This window comes from Calliphora vicina, chromosome 1 (genome assembly GCF_958450345.1).
Source record: "Calliphora vicina chromosome 1, idCalVici1.1, whole genome shotgun sequence".
Taxonomy (NCBI): Eukaryota; Metazoa; Arthropoda; class Insecta; order Diptera; family Calliphoridae; genus Calliphora; species Calliphora vicina.
In genome coordinates, this window is record NC_088780.1 from 140,076,994 (window position 1) to 140,098,314 (window position 21,321).

Sequence of the window (21,321 nt, forward strand, 5' to 3'; positions counted from 1 at the left end):
AAACGGGAGAAATTTTAAAAATTTATTGCTTTAGCGCAAAGTCACATGTAATAGAAACAAATTGAGATATCGATCATAAAAATTGATGGATTCTTTTCGTATCTATTCACAATTAAGTGAATTCGCTCATTTTCACAAAATTTTATTTTTTTGTTTGATATACATAAAATTGAGTAGTTAATGTTCTTCTTTTGAATGATTAAATTCCGAAAACATTTTCTCCATGCTATTTACAAATATTCACATATATATTGCGTCTCAATTGGCTCAGTAGTTTCGGAGTTAGAATAACAAATTGAAGCAAAAAATATACTTTTTACGTGAAAAGAGCTAATTTTTTTGTTTTAAAAAAATCATGAAAAATCGAAAACCGCAGAAATTGTTCAGATTCATTACTTTATCGCAAAGCCACATATAATAGCAACTACATGAGATACCGATCATAAAAATCGATTGATTATTTTCGAATTTATTTACAATTAAGTGAATTCGCTCATTTTTACAAAATTTTAGTTTTTTGTTTGATATACATAAAATTGAGTAGTTAGTTAGTGTTCTTCTTTAGATTGATTGAATTTCAAGGTTATAGTTTTACTTCAAAAAATTTTTTTAAAAGAATTTAAAATTTCCATAGAATTTAAAAGTCTCTAAAATTTTTTCGATTGTATTGCCCTGTGTTGTTGTCGATTAATGGAATAGTTAAAATATAAAAAAAAATTGTTTATATAGAGATGAAACGAAAAATTTCGGTAAAAAGTGGAATTTTTTAAATCAAAAAACAATCACGAGATGAAAAACTTAAAATGCAGTATGACTTATGCAGTGTGTATGGAGTTTATCATGAGCTAAAAAATGTTTTCTACTTTCGACTGAACAAAAAAAAAATATATATATATTTCAAACAGTATTTGTAACATAAACCTTTCTAAATGATAATTCCAAATATTTAAGCACTTGTTTTTCATGTACATGACTGTTATAACACCAACAATTTATATAAATTGTTGGTTTTATAAAAAAAAAAAATATAAACATTTTACTGTCTATAATATAATTAAGGGACAGACTAAATAAATTATAAAAAAGAGATGGTGGTTCGCCACATAAAAATAAACATTTCAAATGCTGCTTGGTTTAACTCTTTGCGGTTGGGTGGTTACTTTACTAACCACATTTTCTATAGTCTTTAAAACATAGTTGATTGACATCTATTGCCATTTTGCTAAATAATTATATTTTTTGAAGTCATCGTTTATGATTTTTTTTCAAAACTTTGCCGTCAGGGTGCTTTGGTTAGATAAATATATTAATTTGAAAATATTGTATTGTAGTAAACTAACTACTTCTTTCCACAAAAGACCTTAGAATGGTGTCGTTTCTTATTTTTTGATTTATTTTTTCTTACTTTTTATAATAAACTAAATTTGATTAAAGTAAAAATGCCATTGTTTTGATTTTAAACTTATACACAAACAAGTAAAAAAGTATGGTCGGTCAAGCCCGACCATATAATACCCTACACTAAGTAAAAGAGCAAAAACATTTTTCTTTTAAAATTTCAATAATTTATATTTTTGAGTGATTTTCGGGGGCTATGACCAATTATGGACCGATCACCATGAAATTAGGTCGTGTGATTTGTGTCTATATGAAAGTATGTTGAATTTTGTGAGTATACCAACATTTTTAAGCGATTTATGCACGTTAAAGTGATTTTCGGAAGCGGGTCTATATGGGAGCTATGACTAATTATGGACCGATCGTAAAAAAATTTGGTGACATAAATTTTGTATATATAAAACTTATTTGGAACGCAATTTGTGGAGATACATTTATAAATTAAACATTTATGACCGATAAAGTCCAATTTTGGAAGGACATTTGTATGGGGGCTAGGTGAAATAATGGACCGATTTCAGCCTGTTTCAATAGGCTTGGTCCTGGGCCGAAAAAATAATATGTACCAAATTTGATCGAATTATCTTCAAAATTGCGACCTGTACTCTGCGCACAAGGTTTACATGGACAGCCAGCCGACCAGACGGACGGACGGACATCGTTTAATCGACCCAGAAAGTGATTCTAAGTCGATCGGTATACTTTAAGGTGGGTGTTAGACTAATATTTTTGGGCGTTACAAACATCTGCACAAACGCATAATACCCTCCCCACTATGCTAGTGTAGGGTATAAAAAGCGTGGCTGAAAGAGTTAATAGATGTGTTAGAGATTAAAACATAAAAAACCTCAATCTGTTTTATTTTTTTTGTGTAATACACTAAGTTTAAAGCAGCAACATTAATTTTATTTAATTATATTTACTCAAACAGATTGGTTTTAATGCTGGCAACGGTACACAATCTTACGAATACAAACCCTACAGTCAAAATATGGTGCTGCGTGATTTAACAGGACGTGGTTGGGCCAACGGTTTTCCAGGACGACACATTTTCCGCATTGATGAAAGAATTCTAATTGGCTCGTGTAACAAAGATATTGGTAAGTAAATGGCAAGCAGCAAAGCAAAAATGAAAATATAATAATAATAAATGTTAAACATAAAAAATTAAGGGCATTAAACAGAAAAATAATACTAAATAATCTGTATTTTCTTTTTATTTATTTTTTGTTTGTTTTGCTTTTTAACAACATCTAGATGCTTCTCATTTACCTTTGACCTTTGCACCAGAGTCTGGCAATATGCTGGGTGGTACGGTGGTAAATATTACGGGTCCCTGTTTTGATTCCAATATACGTGTTATGTGTCATTTCGATACAGAGGATGTGTTGGGCAAGTATGTGGATAAGAATCGTGTTATCTGTGTACAACCATTCCTCAAGGCAGAAGGCTATATACGTTTTGAAATATCTGTGGGTAATGAACGTTTCAAATGGCGTGGCAAATATTTTGTAGGTAAGTGAAAAGAAAAAACAAATAAAAACAAAATAATATACATTTAAAAACACAACCCAGCTGAAGGGAAAAACAACATTAATACTAAATGCTTGTGTTATGTAAATAAAATGCTTTTAATGAAATTTATATTTTCATTTCCTTTTTACTACACACACAAACACACCCACACATACACAGAAACACCAGAAGCAGCTACTGAGAAAATTTTCTTTGAGACCGACGATGTTCATAAGAAGGCACCCAAGGAAATAGGCATTAATTGGAATGCTTTCAATTTAACCTCAAACTTAAATGCCAATATAATGATATCTTTGTGGGGTTATCGTGAAACTACCATTCAGTAAGTTGTAATCAATATTTTCCGCTTTCAATTTAAAGAGCTCAAGTATTAATAAAGTTTTACAAATGTACATATGTAGTTAAGTAGCTCTTATTATTTATCGACGAGTTCAAGTACATGTTGCTTACATTTGCATGCATTTGAGCATATTTTGTGGTTTATTAATTTAATTGCTTGTTCTCTACTTTTAGTCCCCAACTGGAGTATATTGATGTTATTGAAGCCGGCATCACCAATAAAGGCAAATATATCATTTCGCCACAAAATTATATCAACCGCAATAACATTAACAATGATCTGCAGTTTGGTTTCCTGCAAATTAATTTGACCAATCCACAGGAGTATAACGATTTACAAATCAGTCCGTGAGTACATACACAAATTTATTTATTGTTTTAAATAGTAATTTAAATCGTGGCGAATGAGTGCAAAATGGTAGAGTTATTAAATATGCATTTTGTAAATCGTTTAAATTTATTTAAGTTGGGGAAAATAATAATTAAAATTTTAAGCACTTGGATAATACTGAATTAGAGGTCCTTTTAAGTGAATAATATGTTCATACATTTTTCTAAAAACAAATAAACTCCTTAGGAAATTCTAAGTTAGTTAAAAGATTTAACACAAAACATTAGTAATTATACTGGTAAGTTTTTTTTTTTGAATATCTGCAATATTGGTTTGGTAAAACAAGTTGGGAATCAATATGTGTGTATATGATTTAAAAATGCGGACAAACATAACGCGCAATTACAGAGTTGTCAATTAAAAACTTTTCTCCTCCTTTCACCACCTTTTCTTCTACACTCTATCCCCTTTCCAAATAAAGTAACACATTTATATAGGCATATTAATTGCCTGAGTGTTACTTCTATTTTTTTTTTTTAAAAAAACAAAAATTTGTGGATTTTATTTCGAAACATTTGTACAATATAAATTTATTCAAAGTATTGGCCATAGATGCCAACTAGTTAGGTAACTGAGAGCAAAAAACCTATGTCTGTTGTCAAAAACCTAATACATGAGAATGTATTGCATGTATTTTGTTATTGTATGTGTGAAAAGAGAGTAGTTTTTTCCATTTTATTGCTCTCTCCTTCCGTTATATGCGTTTATTTTATGGTATTGCCCATTGTTAGCTCTGACGTTTTTCCATATTTTTGGGAACATATGGATTCCAAAGTGACACGTATACCAGAGAGAGCATTCTGCATCGATCGAACTATAAAGTAGGTGAAGCATAACTTCCAAACCACTTCATTCTGAAAAGTTTTTAATAGGTATTGCATAATGTGGATGAGCGTTGTCATGATGGAATATTACGGTTTCATGTTTAGTCGCATATTCTGGACGTTTTTCAACCAATGCTCGATTCAAATGAATCAATTGCATTCGGTACAGGTATGATCAGATTTCAGCAGTTCATAATAATTGGGACCCTTATGTTCCCACTAAGTACAGAGAATTAACTTAGTGCCATGGATAATTTGGCTTTGATTTGGTCTCAATTTGCCTGGTTGGGCTGTTTTCACATACGATGTCTAAAGCTTCGGGTTATCGTAATGGATCCGTTTTTCATCGCAACTAATGATTTGGTGCAAAAATTATTTTCTTTTTTATAGAGTTCAAGCATCATTTCGGATGCTAAGTGAGAATAAATGACAGATATGTACCCTTCAAAATGACATATAAGTTATTAAAAATAAAAACCGTGTTCTAAAAAATACTTTAATTTATTGAAATATTGTACAAAATTCATTAAACATTAAATTTTTCCAGAAATCGTCCCATTAAAGATTTTTTTGGACGAGATGGTCCACTTACGCTTAAAACAGGACATGTCCTGGGATACCTTGCCAGTGTTCTTCAATTTATTTTTTACAGGAGCGCAATACCTTTCCACAGGCCGAAGTTGTGGAAAGTTGGGTGGATTTTCCTCCCATGTTACTAAAGTAACATTATTGTTTGAATTTCACTCAAGGGCCTTTTTTCCAGAGTGACATGATCGGACCAGAAATATGAAAGCTCTCTGTGCGGTTTTAAGAAAGGTAAAAGCCGTTTTTTAGACACACCGTAATATATATTTCGGTGCTTATCGTGCCTGATGTCACAAACTTTTGCCACAACCGCTTGCCACACAAGAAACTTCTTGGAAAATTTTGTTTTTGTGTGTTTTGTCCGGTAGTGTTCTCGAACATTACCTCTTCATCCATCCATCAGCCACATAAAAATCTTGACACGGAAGTTGTGAAAAGTATGCCAAGTGTATTTGTATACAATTTTACCTTATTCTTTTGGCTCTGCGCACAAAAGAATATGAGCATTTACTTTATGAACTGCTTTTCTAATAAAAGTGTTCGGTGCTCTTTGAAAGAGTTGTTCGACTTCTTTTGCCTTAGCAATATCTTTAGACTTTTTGTTCTTCCAATATAGTTCATGTTTCCTTTTAAGTTTCAAGTGTTCCTTATACAGTTTAAAGGATTTTGAAACAGTGTGACGATGAACCTTCAGATCTTTTGGATTTTTTGAAAGGTTTATAATATTTTTTTACGAACTTTTAATGATTTAAATGAGAGAATTTCTGAAATATTTTTGAAAGTCAACGTGATTAAAAATATAATAATTTGTTGGACCAAGGATAAGTTTTGGCTGGAATAGTGTGTATACGATTTTTTGTGACTAAGGTGACATTTACACTTTAATTTAAAGTCATGTTTTTTTATGTTTTTCTCTTAAAACCCCTACGAAAATCCCCTTGCATTTATACGATGCCTGTTTTTGTCAACCATGTATGCCTTTTTGGCATCTAATCGTATCAACAACCAATCAGAAAAGAGTTCAAAGCTGGATATCAAAAAAGTCTTGAAAAACAGAAAACTTGGCTTTTGTTTAGACGTCAGAATTTGTTAGTAAAAAAAATAAAACAAGACTTTTAGTCATGACTTAAAGTCATAATGTAAATGCCCCCTAAGTCTTTAGGATTAAATCAAAGTATAATGCTATAATAATCCATTTTGTGTTCAGTATTTTATTTATTTTTTTTTTAATAAATTTTTGAATTTCAAATAAAAAAAAACTATTTTTAAGTGCATTTTTTATATATTTTAAGAGCATATTTTATGTTTTTAAGTGCATTTTTTATGCACATATTTTTGATTGCCCTGGTTATTACTTATTTGTAAGCAGTTGTGGAAAGTACATGCCACCAATTAGCATTTTAACTCATTCCATGTTAATAAAAATTTGTTGCTGGTTACAAATTATTTTCCTTTCACCAACTAACTAAATAAAAACAAATTTTTCAATATACTTTTGCATACTCTTTCAAATTTATACAAAATATTTGTAATCCTCAAAACCACTAATTAGATTTCTAAAATACAATAAAATGTATGAAATTCTAATCAATATTCGTTTTAAATTGAAATGAATTCAATTTAAACAACCTGTTAACAAAAACAGAAAAGCAATATCAGTCAAATGAATGCAGGAAAAAACCAATAACGATTTTTTATAATATTTTCAATAAACCGGAACAAATGCTGCATACGCAGTTGTATGAATGCAGTTTTTATTTATTTATATTTATTTTTTTTTTTTTAAAGATAAAATCCAAACTACTCACACACCATTTGTCTTGTATATGAATGTATCCTTGAATTTCTATTTCATCATTACGACAGTCATTACATACAAACTTACATTTATTGCAACGACGTTGTTGAAGTATCTTTGAAATGCATGCAACAACTAAAAAAACATTTCATTTTACAAAGCAATTGTATACTCTACAATAGGGAGTTGATATTCTAATGTTAGTGTAAAATTCTAAATTTCTAAAATCAAAAACCAAGTAAAAGTTTAGATGATTTCTTAGTGTGAATAACTGTTGATTGTAAATATATTCTGTTTTCAATTACAAAAACAGCTTGTTCAATAAAATGTTTAATTGGGCTGACAAAACGACTTTTCGTAATATATTCAGTCAGTGATTGTAGAGCACATTACTGATATTTTATTTAATTTTTGTCTTTAACTTTAACACAAATAAATACTACATTGTACTTCTACTCTCCTCCGGTAAGTAGTTAGTCGTATGCTCAATGACAGTTGTTGTTTTTTGCATTTTCTTGCAGTCAGTACAGCTGTAATGAAACGAAACGTTTTGTTATTTTTATCCGTTTTCGTTAGCAAGCACTTTGTACTTATTTTGTAGATCTCATCGAGAAATAATTCAATTTTAAATCAATTGTGTGTAAAAAGCAAATAGTTAAATACAATAAAAAAAACAGAACAGATAGTATAGAAAGTATTATAAACTAAACTAAACTTAACTACAGAGAAAATATGTATGTACGTCATTTGAATTGAAAGAAAATGGAAATAATATAATCCCCAGCACCACGTAGTTTGTAGAGTAGTCAGTCTTTGGTACTAATGTGATGTAGAGTAAGAGGACTTTTCTCACTTTTGTAAAGAACATAGAATGAAGTATTTTTTATATTAAATTAAAGTGCATTGTGAAGTGAGTAAATTGTAGGATGAGCTATGCAAATGTCAAGTATGTTCTCGCATTAAATATAAACTATTCAGGAATAGTGCAAATACACAAGTTTACTTCGTCTAAGACTTATGGCAAATAATTTGATGAATGAAGGAAAAAAGTTGTAAAAAATAAATATTTTTGTAGTTAAAAATTAATAAATGCAGTTTTGTTAAAAAACAGCTATAAACAAGTTAGAGTGCTATGCCCATAGGGTAGAACTAGAGGCGCAACAGAGAGTAAGCTGAGAGTAAAATAAATACTCACTCCAAAATTGTATGCCTGACACAACAACAAAGTACATTGCTTTATATCAGAGATGCCCATTTCATAGCACAATTGTGGAAGCTAACCACACGCAGAGAAAAAATATAGTTGGGCATGGTTACTGTAACCATTTCAATATTGTTACAAGTTTGTTAACTATATTATAGTCACAGTAACCATTTACATGATTGTGGTAACCATAATATGGTTAACTTACGATTCACATGATTGTCTCAACCATATATATGGTTACAGTAAACATATATATGTTTGTGACAACCATTTATATGATGAAGGACTTATCATATTATGGTGCTCTCGGCTTAAGGCTTATCATAATCTGAGAACAACATATTATGATACAATTATTCATCATAAATATGGTTGCCACAAACATATATATGTTTACTGTAACCATATATATGGTTGAGACAATCATGTGAATCGTAAGTTAACCATATTATGGTTACCACAATCATGTAAATGGTTACTGTGACTATAATATTGTTAAAAAACTTGTAACACTATATAAATGGTTACAGTAACCATGCCCAATTATATTTTTTCTCTGCGTGCACACACATATTCTTATTCTCTTTGATTTAGTAGTCACTGAGACAGCGACGAATGAACATGCTAAGCATGTTGGTGTATTGATATCCATCTTCCATCACTTGGAAACGTTCCTGATTCCCTGGAATGGTCTGGTCAGATTTCAGTAGCTCAAATAGATAATAACCTTTTACATCCACAAAATATATTAACGACATGGACATTTGGCTTTGGTGTCTATTCGGCTTGTTGGCCAGGCTTCACATACGATTTCTTACAATAACCCAAATTGTAATGGATCCACTTATTATAGATTTGGAACCCACAGCTTATATCAGACAGCGTTTTGCTTCTGAATCATTTACTGAATGTATGAAATCGCTGTCTCTCATTAAAAGTCTTATCTGTGGGCCATCAAAAATAACAGATTTTAGTTTTTATGTATTCAGACCAGGCCACTTTCTTGAAAGAAAGAGAAAACATCTTATTTCTGGAAAACAAAGGAGGGTTTATAACATTGTGTTTTTTAACTGTCATGTTTTATCTCAGAGACCAGTCTTTCTTGATCTCGGCACCAACATTTTGTTCTTTATTTGATGACCTTCGTTTTGGAATAATATTGTAATATATTGGGTGCATGACTTAAAAATGTGGGATTTACAATTGATGGCGTATCTTTTAAAAAGTGGTTTTTGTTTGCAATAACTTATATGTCTTTTTTGAAGGGTACATATCTGTCATTTATTCTCACTTAGTTAATAAACATTATAGTGTACCAATGAATCGTCATATGCGGGAAGTTATTTTTTAATTTGAAAAAAGTACAGTTGAAACACACCGATCGCTTACCAAAGCTTAAGGTGTATGTGTTCCATCGATTTCAATGTGAGAGAAATGGTTCTGTGCGGTTCAGAAGTGATGATTTTGACTCGGACGTCAAACATCGCCCAGGCCAGTCAAAAAGGTTTGAAGACCAAGAATTGAAGGCATTACTCCATGAAGATTATTGTCAAATTAAACAAGAATCATTGTTAGCTACTCAAACAGAAATTTAAAAACATTTTCGAGCAGCAGAATATTTCCAAAAGGAATGAAATTGGGTACCATACGAATTGAAGGGGAGAGACCTTGAAAGACGATTTTTTATGTCCGAAATGATGCTTGAACGCTATAAAAGAAAATAATTTTTGAAAAATGGGTCCATTACAATAACCGGAAGCTTAAGAAATCATATGTCAAGTTGAATCGACACCAAAGCCAAATATCCATGGCGTTAATGTGTTTGATGGGAGTAATATGGTCCTATCTATTATGAGCTGCTGAAATCTGACTAGATCATTACAGGGAACCAGTACTAAACGCAACTGAAGCGAGTATTGTCCGAAAAATGTACAGAATATGCGGTTTCAGAAATGAAACCGTAATATTCCATTACGACAAATCTCGACCACAAATTGTAATACCTATTAAAAATTATATAGAATGAAGTGGTAGGAAAGTTTTGTCTCACCCACTTTATAGTCTACCTCATCCAACTTCTATTTGTTTCGATCAATGCAGAATGTTCTCTATGGGATACGCTTCCGTTTGGAATCGAGTACTTATTCAAGTATCCCTTTTTTATCTGGGGTCAAATCTTTCCAAGACTGCAAGGATGTCTAACTATAACAGTTATGAGATTTGGATGTTATTGAACAGTACTCAAGGTATCCATTGTCATATCGTTATTACCGGCGAGAAGTGACAGCTGTGGCCAATCAAAAACATGTTCCACACAATTTCAATCAAGGATAAACCCAACATACTTGTGATAAACGATTTTTTTGTGATATAAATAACTGGCACAATAAGATGTTTGGCTTATCAACCATCATTGCTATTTACCGCCTTTAAAATGAGATTTGACCCTTGGACGTTTTTCGTAGGTGTCGTTAATAGATCTATACTACACACAGAGAAAAAAATATTATTGTACATTACTGTAACCATTTCGAAAGATTTACAAGTTTTTGAACAATATTATGGTCACTATAATTATTTATATGATTGCGGTAACCATTATATAGTAAATTTACCTTTCACATGATTGTTGCTATCATATATATGATCGCCACAAGATAGAAAATAAGTGGATTTTATTTAATTTTTAAAAATACTTATATTTAGACCACCTTGAAACAATGTCAAAGGGTATAAAAAGGGATATGAAAACAGAACACTTTATTTTATATCTGTGTATTTATTATTTTATTTGCCAGGCATAGCACACATTTCAACATATTAAAATTAAAATTTTAATGCTTGAATATTGTATCGTTACAAACATTATTTAAGCTTTGTTAACTACAGAAACCCAACCCATCCTCAACCATTTTTCTAATTTCCTAATAAGTGCTAACAAAGTTGTAATAAATTCAAATATTTTATTTTATAACTAAACCTTAAAGACAAGTATTTGTGTATTAATTCTCTAGAACTCATTAATTCCTAATCTTTTTTTCTCTTAGTTTTTATATATAAATTCACCTTTATTGGTGTTTAATTAAAGAACTTTTTTACTCGAATGCTGTCACCATTAAAATGTTTTAACATTTTCCACATTCATTGTTGTTGTGGGGTTTTTGCCAGCAACAACTTACTTCAGCTCCGTACATTGTCATTTTAAATTCTTCTTTTAGATTTTCCGCATATTTGTCCTGAATTTTTATGTATTTCCATTGTTGTTATTTCTGTGCGTTTTCCTACTTCTTGTTAGTTGGTTGGCGTTAATGCCATTTAGCACCACATTATAAAATGAAGTTGATTCCTTAGTATCCTTGAATTTAGAGGATTTATTTTCTGTTGTTTTATGGGGACTGGGTTGCAGGCAAGAGCGTAGTTTTTTTGCTTTGCTACTTGTACCATTGAATTTGTGTATTGGTTTCTTTGCGTCATTATAGTGTTACCTTTGGGTGTCATTAGCATTATTTTCTTAAATGTAGGCGTTATACGTTTAATGTTCAACGGCCGTCTAGTGGCACGAAAAGAAACCAATGGTCCAGAGGTTAAATATGCGTGACTTGGTCTATTCATTGGCTTTATGTTGTGAATGATGCTAAGAGATTTTCATTTTATTCAAACGAAAATTACACTTAAGTATGTATTTTATAAAAGTATTCTGTGCTGATGTTTTTGGCGTGTGGGCTGTGTAAACCTGTGCAAGATGAAAGATGATTTAATGTTTAATAAAGCTGAAAACGAAAATTAAGAATTTCATTAAAACTGGTATTGCATTAATTATGGTATATATTTTTGTGTCTAGTCTGTAAAGAAAATTTAATTAAATATTTTTTATCAGTTTAATTTAAAGGCTCATGCTAAAGAAATAAAAAGATCCCTCATAAGTATGAGTAATATTTAATTTAAACATTTTCAAGAAATAAATATTAATCATACGCACCACACCCAATTTAAGCGATTTTTTTAAATTTCTCATTTAACATTTATATACATCATTAGTAATACCTAGGGGGCGGATTTATATGCAAAATACGATGAAGACTAATTACACAGGTTAACAGCAACAAAAAGCTAGAATAACCATTATATATTATTATATTCGAATAATTAGATTTTTCTCTTGTTCGAATAAAACGAATAGTTCGAATAACAGATTTTAACTTGTTCGAATAATTCGATCACACGTTTAAAATTAATCGAATTTTTCGAATAATTAATTTTTTTTTTAAAAAAGTAAAGAATGAAGTTTTGATGTCGGTTTTTTAATATTTGCTTGTTAAAGAAAAACAAAAAATAACGTTAAAGTTAGCAATTCTAGTATTGATAATGTTAAAAAAACATTCGAAAACAAAGTCCATACTTAAATTAAACTCCCGAACAATCTACAAACAATTGACTAGCAAACCCTTTAGTTTCCGTTTTGGAGCTATGCTTTACAATATAAACGTATTAAGAACTTTTTGATGTCGTTCATTAATTAGAGTTATAAATTGAGTAACTAATTCTTTAGTAAATTAATTATTCACTATTTCTAAATTATTTATAACAAATTGTATTATACATCAAACTCTATCAACTTTGCCGAATCTTTGCTTAATAAAGTGGTCTTGGGGAATTACACAATAAAGGGAATCTGTCCAAAGTTTCATATCATTGTCAGTGAACGTGGCTAATTTAAGGTCAGGCAGTGCATTATTGACGCATTTACAAATACGCAAAAAGTGTATTACCATGTTAGACAAAGATGTTCAACGATGTTCAAAATCATGTATAAGACGAACTCCATGCTTTTCTTGCAACACAACGTTAGTTTGCAATATTTGTGTTTATCATTCGATTTATTAAATATTTAAATATTTAAAAAAAACACTTACGTACGCGGTTAATAACATCACTTATATACATATATTTTAAGATCATGGCCTTCTTCTATTTCAACGTAATCAATATAAATGTCATCCTCAATATCACTTTCGACGACCATTTCAAAATCACATTCTCCATCACATTCAACTCCACTTTAATCTAAGTTAAAATTTTGATTATTAATTGCGATTCTTCTAATATTTCGCCAGCTAAATAACAATTCCGTACCTTTTATTTTCATTGATTCAAGTCCTAAGTTAAACATTTTTAAAGATTTGTTTTTAGAATTGTAACAGGGCACACTTAGAAAGGTGACTGCATCACTACAACAATACAAAAACAACAGGTACTTTGTTTTTGTTAAAAAGTAGGTGAACTGTCAAAGTTGCCTGTTGTTGTTGTTTTTGCTTTTGGGTTTGTTGTATTTTTCGCCACAACAACCACAAGTGAATTGACAATTCAAACTGAATAAAAAAAATAATCATCTGTTCATCGCAGTCACCTTTCTAAGTGTGCCCTGAATTGTAACTACTTGCAATTATATTTATATATTTATAGAAGGAGCTATCGGAACACTCATCTACAGTGATCGAAAGACCCTTTGTCTTTAGTTATTGTCAAATTTCAGAAACAATACAATTTTTGTGATTCATTATTACTTATTTAAATTTGAAATTATGAAATATTTTAAGCAATTTAATCGAACGATCATGAAAAATCGAAAACGTCAGAAATTATTTATGGCTTAATCACAAAGCCACATGTTATAGGAAAAAAATGAGAAATCGATCATAAACATCGATGAATTTTTTTCGAATTAAGTGAAATCGCTAATTTTTAAAAAATTTTATGTACTTACTAGCGTGTATTTTGAGTGCAGATTTGTTACTACAATTCAAGAATATTCCAATCTTCGAATTACTAAAAGCTGGGAATAGCTGTGTAATTTTTGAGCATTCACTTCACAAAAGTATAAGTGCATCTTTGTTAATTTTTTTGGTCGTGTTTTGGTTTTCTTAAGAATATTTTTTTAATCCGACCGCTAGTAGGAACTCTACCACAGAAATAAACTGATTTAAAGTCATAAAATAATAAAAAAACGGTATACATATGTATACCCAGTACCAATATAATACTTACACCGATTTTAGTTCATTTTGTATACAATAATTAATTTTTATCAGATTTTAACAAATTTTTTATGGATACCACAATTTTATAAACATTATCTATCATAGAGTCATGCTTTTCAAAGGCTTTTCATATGATACCAATCTTTCATATGTATTCTTTGCGAGAAATATGAAAATAATCATAAAAACCTTAAAAAAAACCTTTTTATCCTTTATCTTACCAGAAACTGATGCCATTACAAACATTTTGAGAAACAGTATCTTCGAATGAATTAAACTTTAATTTTAGTTGGGAACATCCACAATTTTTTTTTTGAGATTAATATTTTGATGTCTTACAAACGGAATGACAACATCAGCTATCTTTTTGATAGCTGGTATAATTTTTCATTCGTATGATTAATATTTAATTAAAAAATTTCAATAATTAAATATTAATCATATGCAATAAATTTAAGTGAAATACAGTTTCCTTTGAAATTTCACTTTTACAATTAATATACATAATTAGCAATAACTCTACCACAGTAATAAAATTATTTGAAATCATAAAATTTTAATTAATAATAACAACATTATCTATTACATTTATACTCATTATTACAATTTGTTTTAATATTTTAATAACTACCAAACACTTCCATTTTCCAGTCACCTTATTGCAATAAATATATCTATAAAATTTTAAATATTTACAGAATTTTATGGTCGAAACCCATACCACTGGCTTGGTATTTCAAACCACAATGGGAGCGTAAATTTGGTTATAAATGGCCCAGAGCATTGTGCGATAATTGGATACGTACCGATAGATATCTAAGGTAAGTAAGCAGAAAAACATATTTATTTTTCTACTGCTGTTGCAATCTTTTGTTTCCTGTTTAATTTTTTCCGTATTTTTGTTGCTATTTGTTCGATAATGTTTACAGTAATAAGAACATCAGTAGCTTTGGCAAAACAAACACACACGTTGCTGAGTTTATAAGCAAGGTAACCACAAAATTGTATGGTAATACTCTCATACGTTTACAGTGGTTATTTATTGTGCTGCAACGTGTAGAAGGAAACAAACTAATAGAGCCAGTAGCAGTGATGATAGACGGGTGCACAGTTTAATAGATTATTTTCAATGTTTTGATACATGTATTTTCAGAAACGGTTTTTGATGAAATTTTTTACAAAATATATAGGTTCTGAAACGTCATTTTGTGCATCATTTTAGTACTTATGGAACATATTTATAGAATAATAATAAAATTTTCATCTTATTTCTGAATATGTTTTTTTAATTAAACTCTGCTACAAAATGACATACAACCCCCATTAGGGGCCTAGGTGAGGACATACTAAAACTGTTTTCAAAGATTTTAAAACACCCTCAAAATTTTGAGATATTTTGGAAACACTGTTTTAGGGTAGGTCGTAGTACTTTAGTACCTCTAACTCAAACATTTTTATACCGATTTAAAAATTTACACATTTCAACATTTATGGATAGACAAAGAATTGAGCATTCATAAAATGTATGCATAAAATGTATATCGAAAAAATTGCGTAAGTTTTTATAAAAAGTTTCGCATTATTTTTTATTTTTTTCATAAATTTTCAAATTCAACAATAGTTAATTTAATTTTTTTCAATAAAAACCTATTATTTTTTGACAACTTTGTATGGGAAAAAATGAGATATTAGTTGTTAAAATCGGTTTATATTTGCAAAAGTTATTAAACTTTTTTGAAAAAAGTAGTGTTTTATTGTTGCTTGGGGGACAAAAGTGTCAAAAAAACAAAACAAAAATTTGTGAAAAAAAACAAAAATAAAATCAATTTAATAAAAAATAAAATAAAAATGTAATAAAGTCAATAAAAATAACGTTAATTTTACATCAACGCTACATTTATTTGCGAGGACATCGATCAGCAATTGGGTAGTCCAGAAAAAACATCAAAATATAATAATGTAAATGAAAAAACTGATAAAATAAGGGTGCTTCCTGGAAGCTTCTTTAATGGTGGCAAAGTTTGCGGTGAAAATGGTTGCGCTAATGCTCCAAATGTATGCACGTGGCAAATGATTGTGATTGATCGAATGCAATCCGGTTTTGACATAAAATAAATTTGTTTTGTAAACAATTTTTGACAACTTTGCCCCCAAGGCGAACAAAAAAAGTAGATCAGCTGTGCTGTTAACGCCACCTGTACAGTAAATTCGCCTTCAAATTTACCTTGTTAATTCAAAATTTTTCAAATATTTTTTTTCTACAGTTTTTTTTTTCATATGCGCTGGCGGAGAAAATACTAAAAATGGTGTTAATTAAAAGTTGAATAACTTTTACAATTTTAATCCGATTTGAAAAATTAAAACCATGTTTTATTAAGAATTTCCTATATATGTTGGTATAAAGTTTTATAAACTTTCATATCAAAATAAGCAATGAAAAGCGACTAAAATTAAAAAAGTTGATAAATTTTGTTTTTATTTTAGATATTCTTAACAAAAACAATACTTTACTCATTTTAAAGCGTAATCAGTTTTCTTTCCAAAATCCTTAACAAATTTAAAGTCGGACAAAAACTGACTAAGCTACAGGTCGATAAGTCGACGAACATCACTGAAAACGGTTTTTTTAGAATAACTTCTGAATTTGAGGGTGTTTCTGAAATTTTTAGACACAATTTGTAGTGTATTCAGAAAGACCTATAACCCACGCTAGGCCGTTTTTAAAATTTTTTTCCATCGTAGAACCGTGTTATCGTTAAAATTGTAACCAGAGGGTTTTTTTTAGAAAGTTTACATGGACTGAAAGTTCCGTTTTGAGAATATTTAAAAGTACTTTAAATATTTTTTACAATCTAACAATTCTTGCCTGATTATTAATCAAGAGAATAAGAATTCATACAAATATATATACAAAAAATACAGTCAATATAGTGTAGCAAAATTTCAGTGAATTGGTAGAATTGTGAAGAAAATTACAAGCTATAGCTATTACTTCATAAATTTTAATTTTTGAATAGAATATCGAAAGGTTCCATTCATTATTATTGATCGCGAGAAATTTTAACATATAAAGGTGATTTGATATTTTAAAAAATCATAGGAAAGTTCTACCCCTAATACACATGTCTATGTAAGTTTGCTAATTAAAATGTGTTACGATAAATTGCTGTTTTTTCGTATTTTATGGGTTTTTGTTCTGTTGTCGTTGCTGTTACTGCTGCTGCTACTACTGATGCTGTTGCCTTTGTTATTGCCATTATTGCTGTAGCAATGTTGTTGCTTAATTTTGATACGTTGTTTACTATTCCCTGTCTGTGGTAGTTACAACTGTCAATTATTAGCAGAAAAGTAGAAAACACTCAGACCCACATTAAGCACACACACGCACAGCTTCATATACATACATACACACTTGTGGCAGTAGTAGTAAAAATTGTGTTTGTATGTAGTGCATACACAGCTATAAATTTTTTTTATTTTAATTGCTTGAGTTGTTTAAAAAATCACTATAAAAAAGTTATGATGGCACTAACAAAAATACAGAAATAAAATTAAATTGTTTTAATTTTCACATTATTGATTTGTTTATATACTTAGGGTGGCCCATATTTGGAATTTCGATTCAAAATTTGAACAAAATCGGATAACGTTTCAGGTTGCACATTTTATTTCGTGTTTAGTTTCATAGTAGCAATATTTCCAAAAAAATTCAATTAATAATAGTTTTTGTATTCCATTTACCCATGGATATTTAAATATAAACAACTCAAACATTTTTTGCATAAGGAGTTTGCCAATAAAACTTAAAGCACTCAAAAATATGTCAATTTATTAAAATATTTTAAAAATTCATTAAACATTAAAATATTGGAATAAGTAGTGAGATCGAAAAAATCTTAACATATATAAATGTTAATAAAAAATAAACCACTAAACCTACAGTTTTCATTTTTTTTTATTTGTCTGAAATTATGATTGCAACTTACAAAAAATATTACTTTTATAGTTCTAATTAAAGTTAATGTTTTTATATTGTTTTCTGTCACTTTGATCGAACAAGTTGTCCATCTATGTTTAACATCAATCACACTTTTAGACACCTTTTTTTGCTCTTCAATTCTCTTTTACAAGAGCCCAATCTCTTGGTACAAATACCACGTTATTGTTCTTCTACCACTCAAGACCTTGCTTACCATAGTGACAAGATGTTAAATCATTTCTTGATGTAAATTTCGGCATCTTTTGCCGCTACTGCATATTGCATGCCATACCAAAAACATTTTGGGAAAATTTTCTGCTTTTGGGTCCTAAACATAAGCATCAGCAACATAAAAATATTGACCCGATATCTGAGAAAAATGTTCCGAACATACGTTTCGTCATCCATAATGCAACAGGTATATTTTTTTTTTATAAAATTTGACTTCAATTTCCGTGCTCTGTTTTTGGCCTCTAAATTTTTAGCAAAGTTCCTGTCAGAAACTTTTTTAGCCTTGTATGTTTTTAAACATATATTGGCTTTAACTTTTCGTATCAAATAGTTCGAGAACTGAGCTAATCGGACTGATTTCCTACCGGATGTGTTGGGAGCTCTTTTGAAAATGCTTTCTATTTATTGGCTTAAGAGATATCATGTGGACCATTCCTTCGACCTCAACCAGGTTTTCTATCAATGGACAAGTTCTCCCTATATCTTTTTTATAACACTGGAATCAGTTTGACGGCAGACCTTTTATTGTTTGGCCAACTTTTTGTAGGACCAATTTAATGGGTTTTGTTGAAAATATTAATTAGTTTTAGTACGAACCATGATACAATAATTGTAGAAGATAGAATCACTGGGGAGAGTTTTCAATATTTAGCCCTATAACGTCAAACTTTGATTTTGATTTTTTTTAAATTTTTTTATATTTTCTTTTGTTTGAGGTTACAAGAATTGTATAATTGAGAATGTATTTTCTACTGAGTGTACCGTATATTGTTGTGTCATGGTACGAACCGTTTTCTCATATCTGATCTCTCATTTTGACATTAAACATATTAATAAAAAAAAATCAAATAATACTTGGGTTACAAGTTTTAAGGAAAAACTTGTGTTAAGGTTTTTTGAATCTCAATCCTAATTACTCGGTATGTATTTACAAATTTATCCACTTTTTCCGGAAATCCTACCATTAAAGATATTATGGTTGTTTCCGTTACCTTTTTGGACATGGTGGTCCACTTACGCATGAAATGGGACAAGTCCTGGGATACCTTTCATTTTTTTACAAAACCAAAAAAATCGTTTTAGTAGACCCTCTGTAATACGTATTTCTGTGTTTATCGTGCCAGATGTCACGAATGATTGGCTTCATTTGCCACAACTGCAAATAGCTTGCGGTATTATTCTTGAACATCTTCAACATCAGCTAAATAAAAATCTTAACCCGGAAGTGAAAAGTTTCATCATCCATCACACAACAGGTTATTTCTTTTTTATAAAATTTTACCTACATTTTTTTGCTCGTTCTTTTGCTTCTATGTTTTTTAACGCATTGCAATCTGGAACATTCTGAACTTTATACGACTTCAACTCAGCATTAGATTTGGCTCTGCTTACAAAAGAATCAGAGCAACTGTACGAGCTGCTTTTCTGATAGAACTGTTCGGTTGTTCGACTTCTTTTGCCTTACCAATATCTATTAGAACTTTTTTCTTACCAATCCAGGTTATTTTTCAATGTTCAAGTCTACCTTATATTGTTTAATGGCTTTTGAAACAGTGTGACGATGAAACTTCAGTTATTTTGCCAATTTTTTGATAGTCCAAAAATCCAATATTTTTTAATTTTTCAAGTTCTTTTTTTCCCGGTGACCATATGGACAGAAATAACAGTTATAAATGAGTGATTTAGAAAAGATTAAAAAAATATGAATTTGTTGGACCAAGGATAAGTTTTGCCTGGAATTGTGTGTAAGGTTTTTTTTACTCACTCTTTATTTCTACTTTGATCCAAAACTCGAAACTTTAAATAAAATGTGCAAGCTCTAAAAGTTATCCGATTTAGCTTTGAAAATTAAAAAAAGTGCAAAATGAGAGCCACCCTAATATACATACATAGTATGGTAGATGTGTGTACGTACGAATTAACATTTGTGTTTTATTGTTTTATTTTTGTTTTGATTGTAAAATTTTATGGTTTGTTGTTGTATTGTAGAAATTTTGCTGCTGACCTACCTTTGTGTCCTTGTACCATGGAACAGGCCATTTATGACAAGGGTCGTTTTAGGCCAGATCGTGAATGTGACAAAGATTCTAATCCAACCTGTTTGCGTCATAAGGGTGCCATTCATTGTGTTGTTAGTGGTACACCAACGTAAGTATAATCTCTATTTTAAAAAAGACTTTGAGTACAAAAATGCAAGTTTGTATTTAATTAATTTTGAATGCCTTATATTTATATTTAGTGCCCAGGGAGCTGAACAACAATGCTGCTATGATCGTTATGGTTTTCTTATGTTAACTTACGATCAAATGTGGGGCTCTCGTCCGCGTCGTATTCACAACTTGGGTAAAATGCCTTGGAATGAAGCCAGTAAAGTGCCCACTCTGTCCACATGGTTTCACGATATGCGTCCCTTCTACACCTGTTGCATGTGGCAGCAAGAACAGGCTGTCGGCTGTGAAACCTATCGTTTCGAACGTCGTCCCTCTCAAGATTGTGTAGCCTATCAGGCTCCTGGTGTAGCTGGTGTCTTTGGTGATCCACATTTCATAACATTCGATGGTACCCAGTATACATTCAATGGCTTAGGAGAATTTGTATTGTCACGCAGTGTAGATGCCGATCAACGTTTTGAAGTTCAAGGACGTTTTGAGCAAATGCCCAACAATATGTATGGCGCTGTTCCCGCCACTCAACTGACAGCATTGGCTATGCGTGGTAATACCACCACCAAAATTGAAGTACGCATACGTCCTCAACATGCTCGCTGGCGTTATAGAATGGATGTGTTGGCTGATGGACGTCGTGTGTATTTCGATCGTGAAAGTTTGAAATTCCAGCATTTTGATGGTGTTACTGTCTACACTCCCACTTACTTGTTGAATCAGTCTCAGGTTATCGTCATGTTTGATTCTGGTATTGGTGTGGAAGTCATTGAAAATGAGGGCTATATGACAGGAAGAGTTTATTTGCCCTGGCAGTTTATAGTAAGTTTTCT

General features: G+C 30.5%; 1 protein-coding gene across 5 annotated transcripts in view; it reads left to right on the forward strand.

Moving 5' to 3' along the window:
* mesh (sushi domain containing 2 mesh) overlaps nt 1-21,321 on the forward strand; it is a 97,446-nt gene that overhangs the window by 62,233 nt on the left and 13,892 nt on the right. For all 5 annotated transcript variants that reach the window (XM_065515982.1, XM_065515978.1, XM_065515979.1 and 2 more), the window contains exons 7-13: nt 2,330-2,498; nt 2,656-2,913; nt 3,094-3,256; nt 3,448-3,621; nt 14,815-14,937; nt 20,316-20,474; nt 20,566-21,310. In XM_065515982.1, coding sequence (XP_065372054.1) covers nt 2,330-2,498; nt 2,656-2,913; nt 3,094-3,256; nt 3,448-3,621; nt 14,815-14,937; nt 20,316-20,474; nt 20,566-21,310 — 1,791 coding nt within the window. The remainder of the gene's footprint in view (nt 1-2,329; nt 2,499-2,655; nt 2,914-3,093; nt 3,257-3,447; nt 3,622-14,814; nt 14,938-20,315; nt 20,475-20,565; nt 21,311-21,321) is intronic.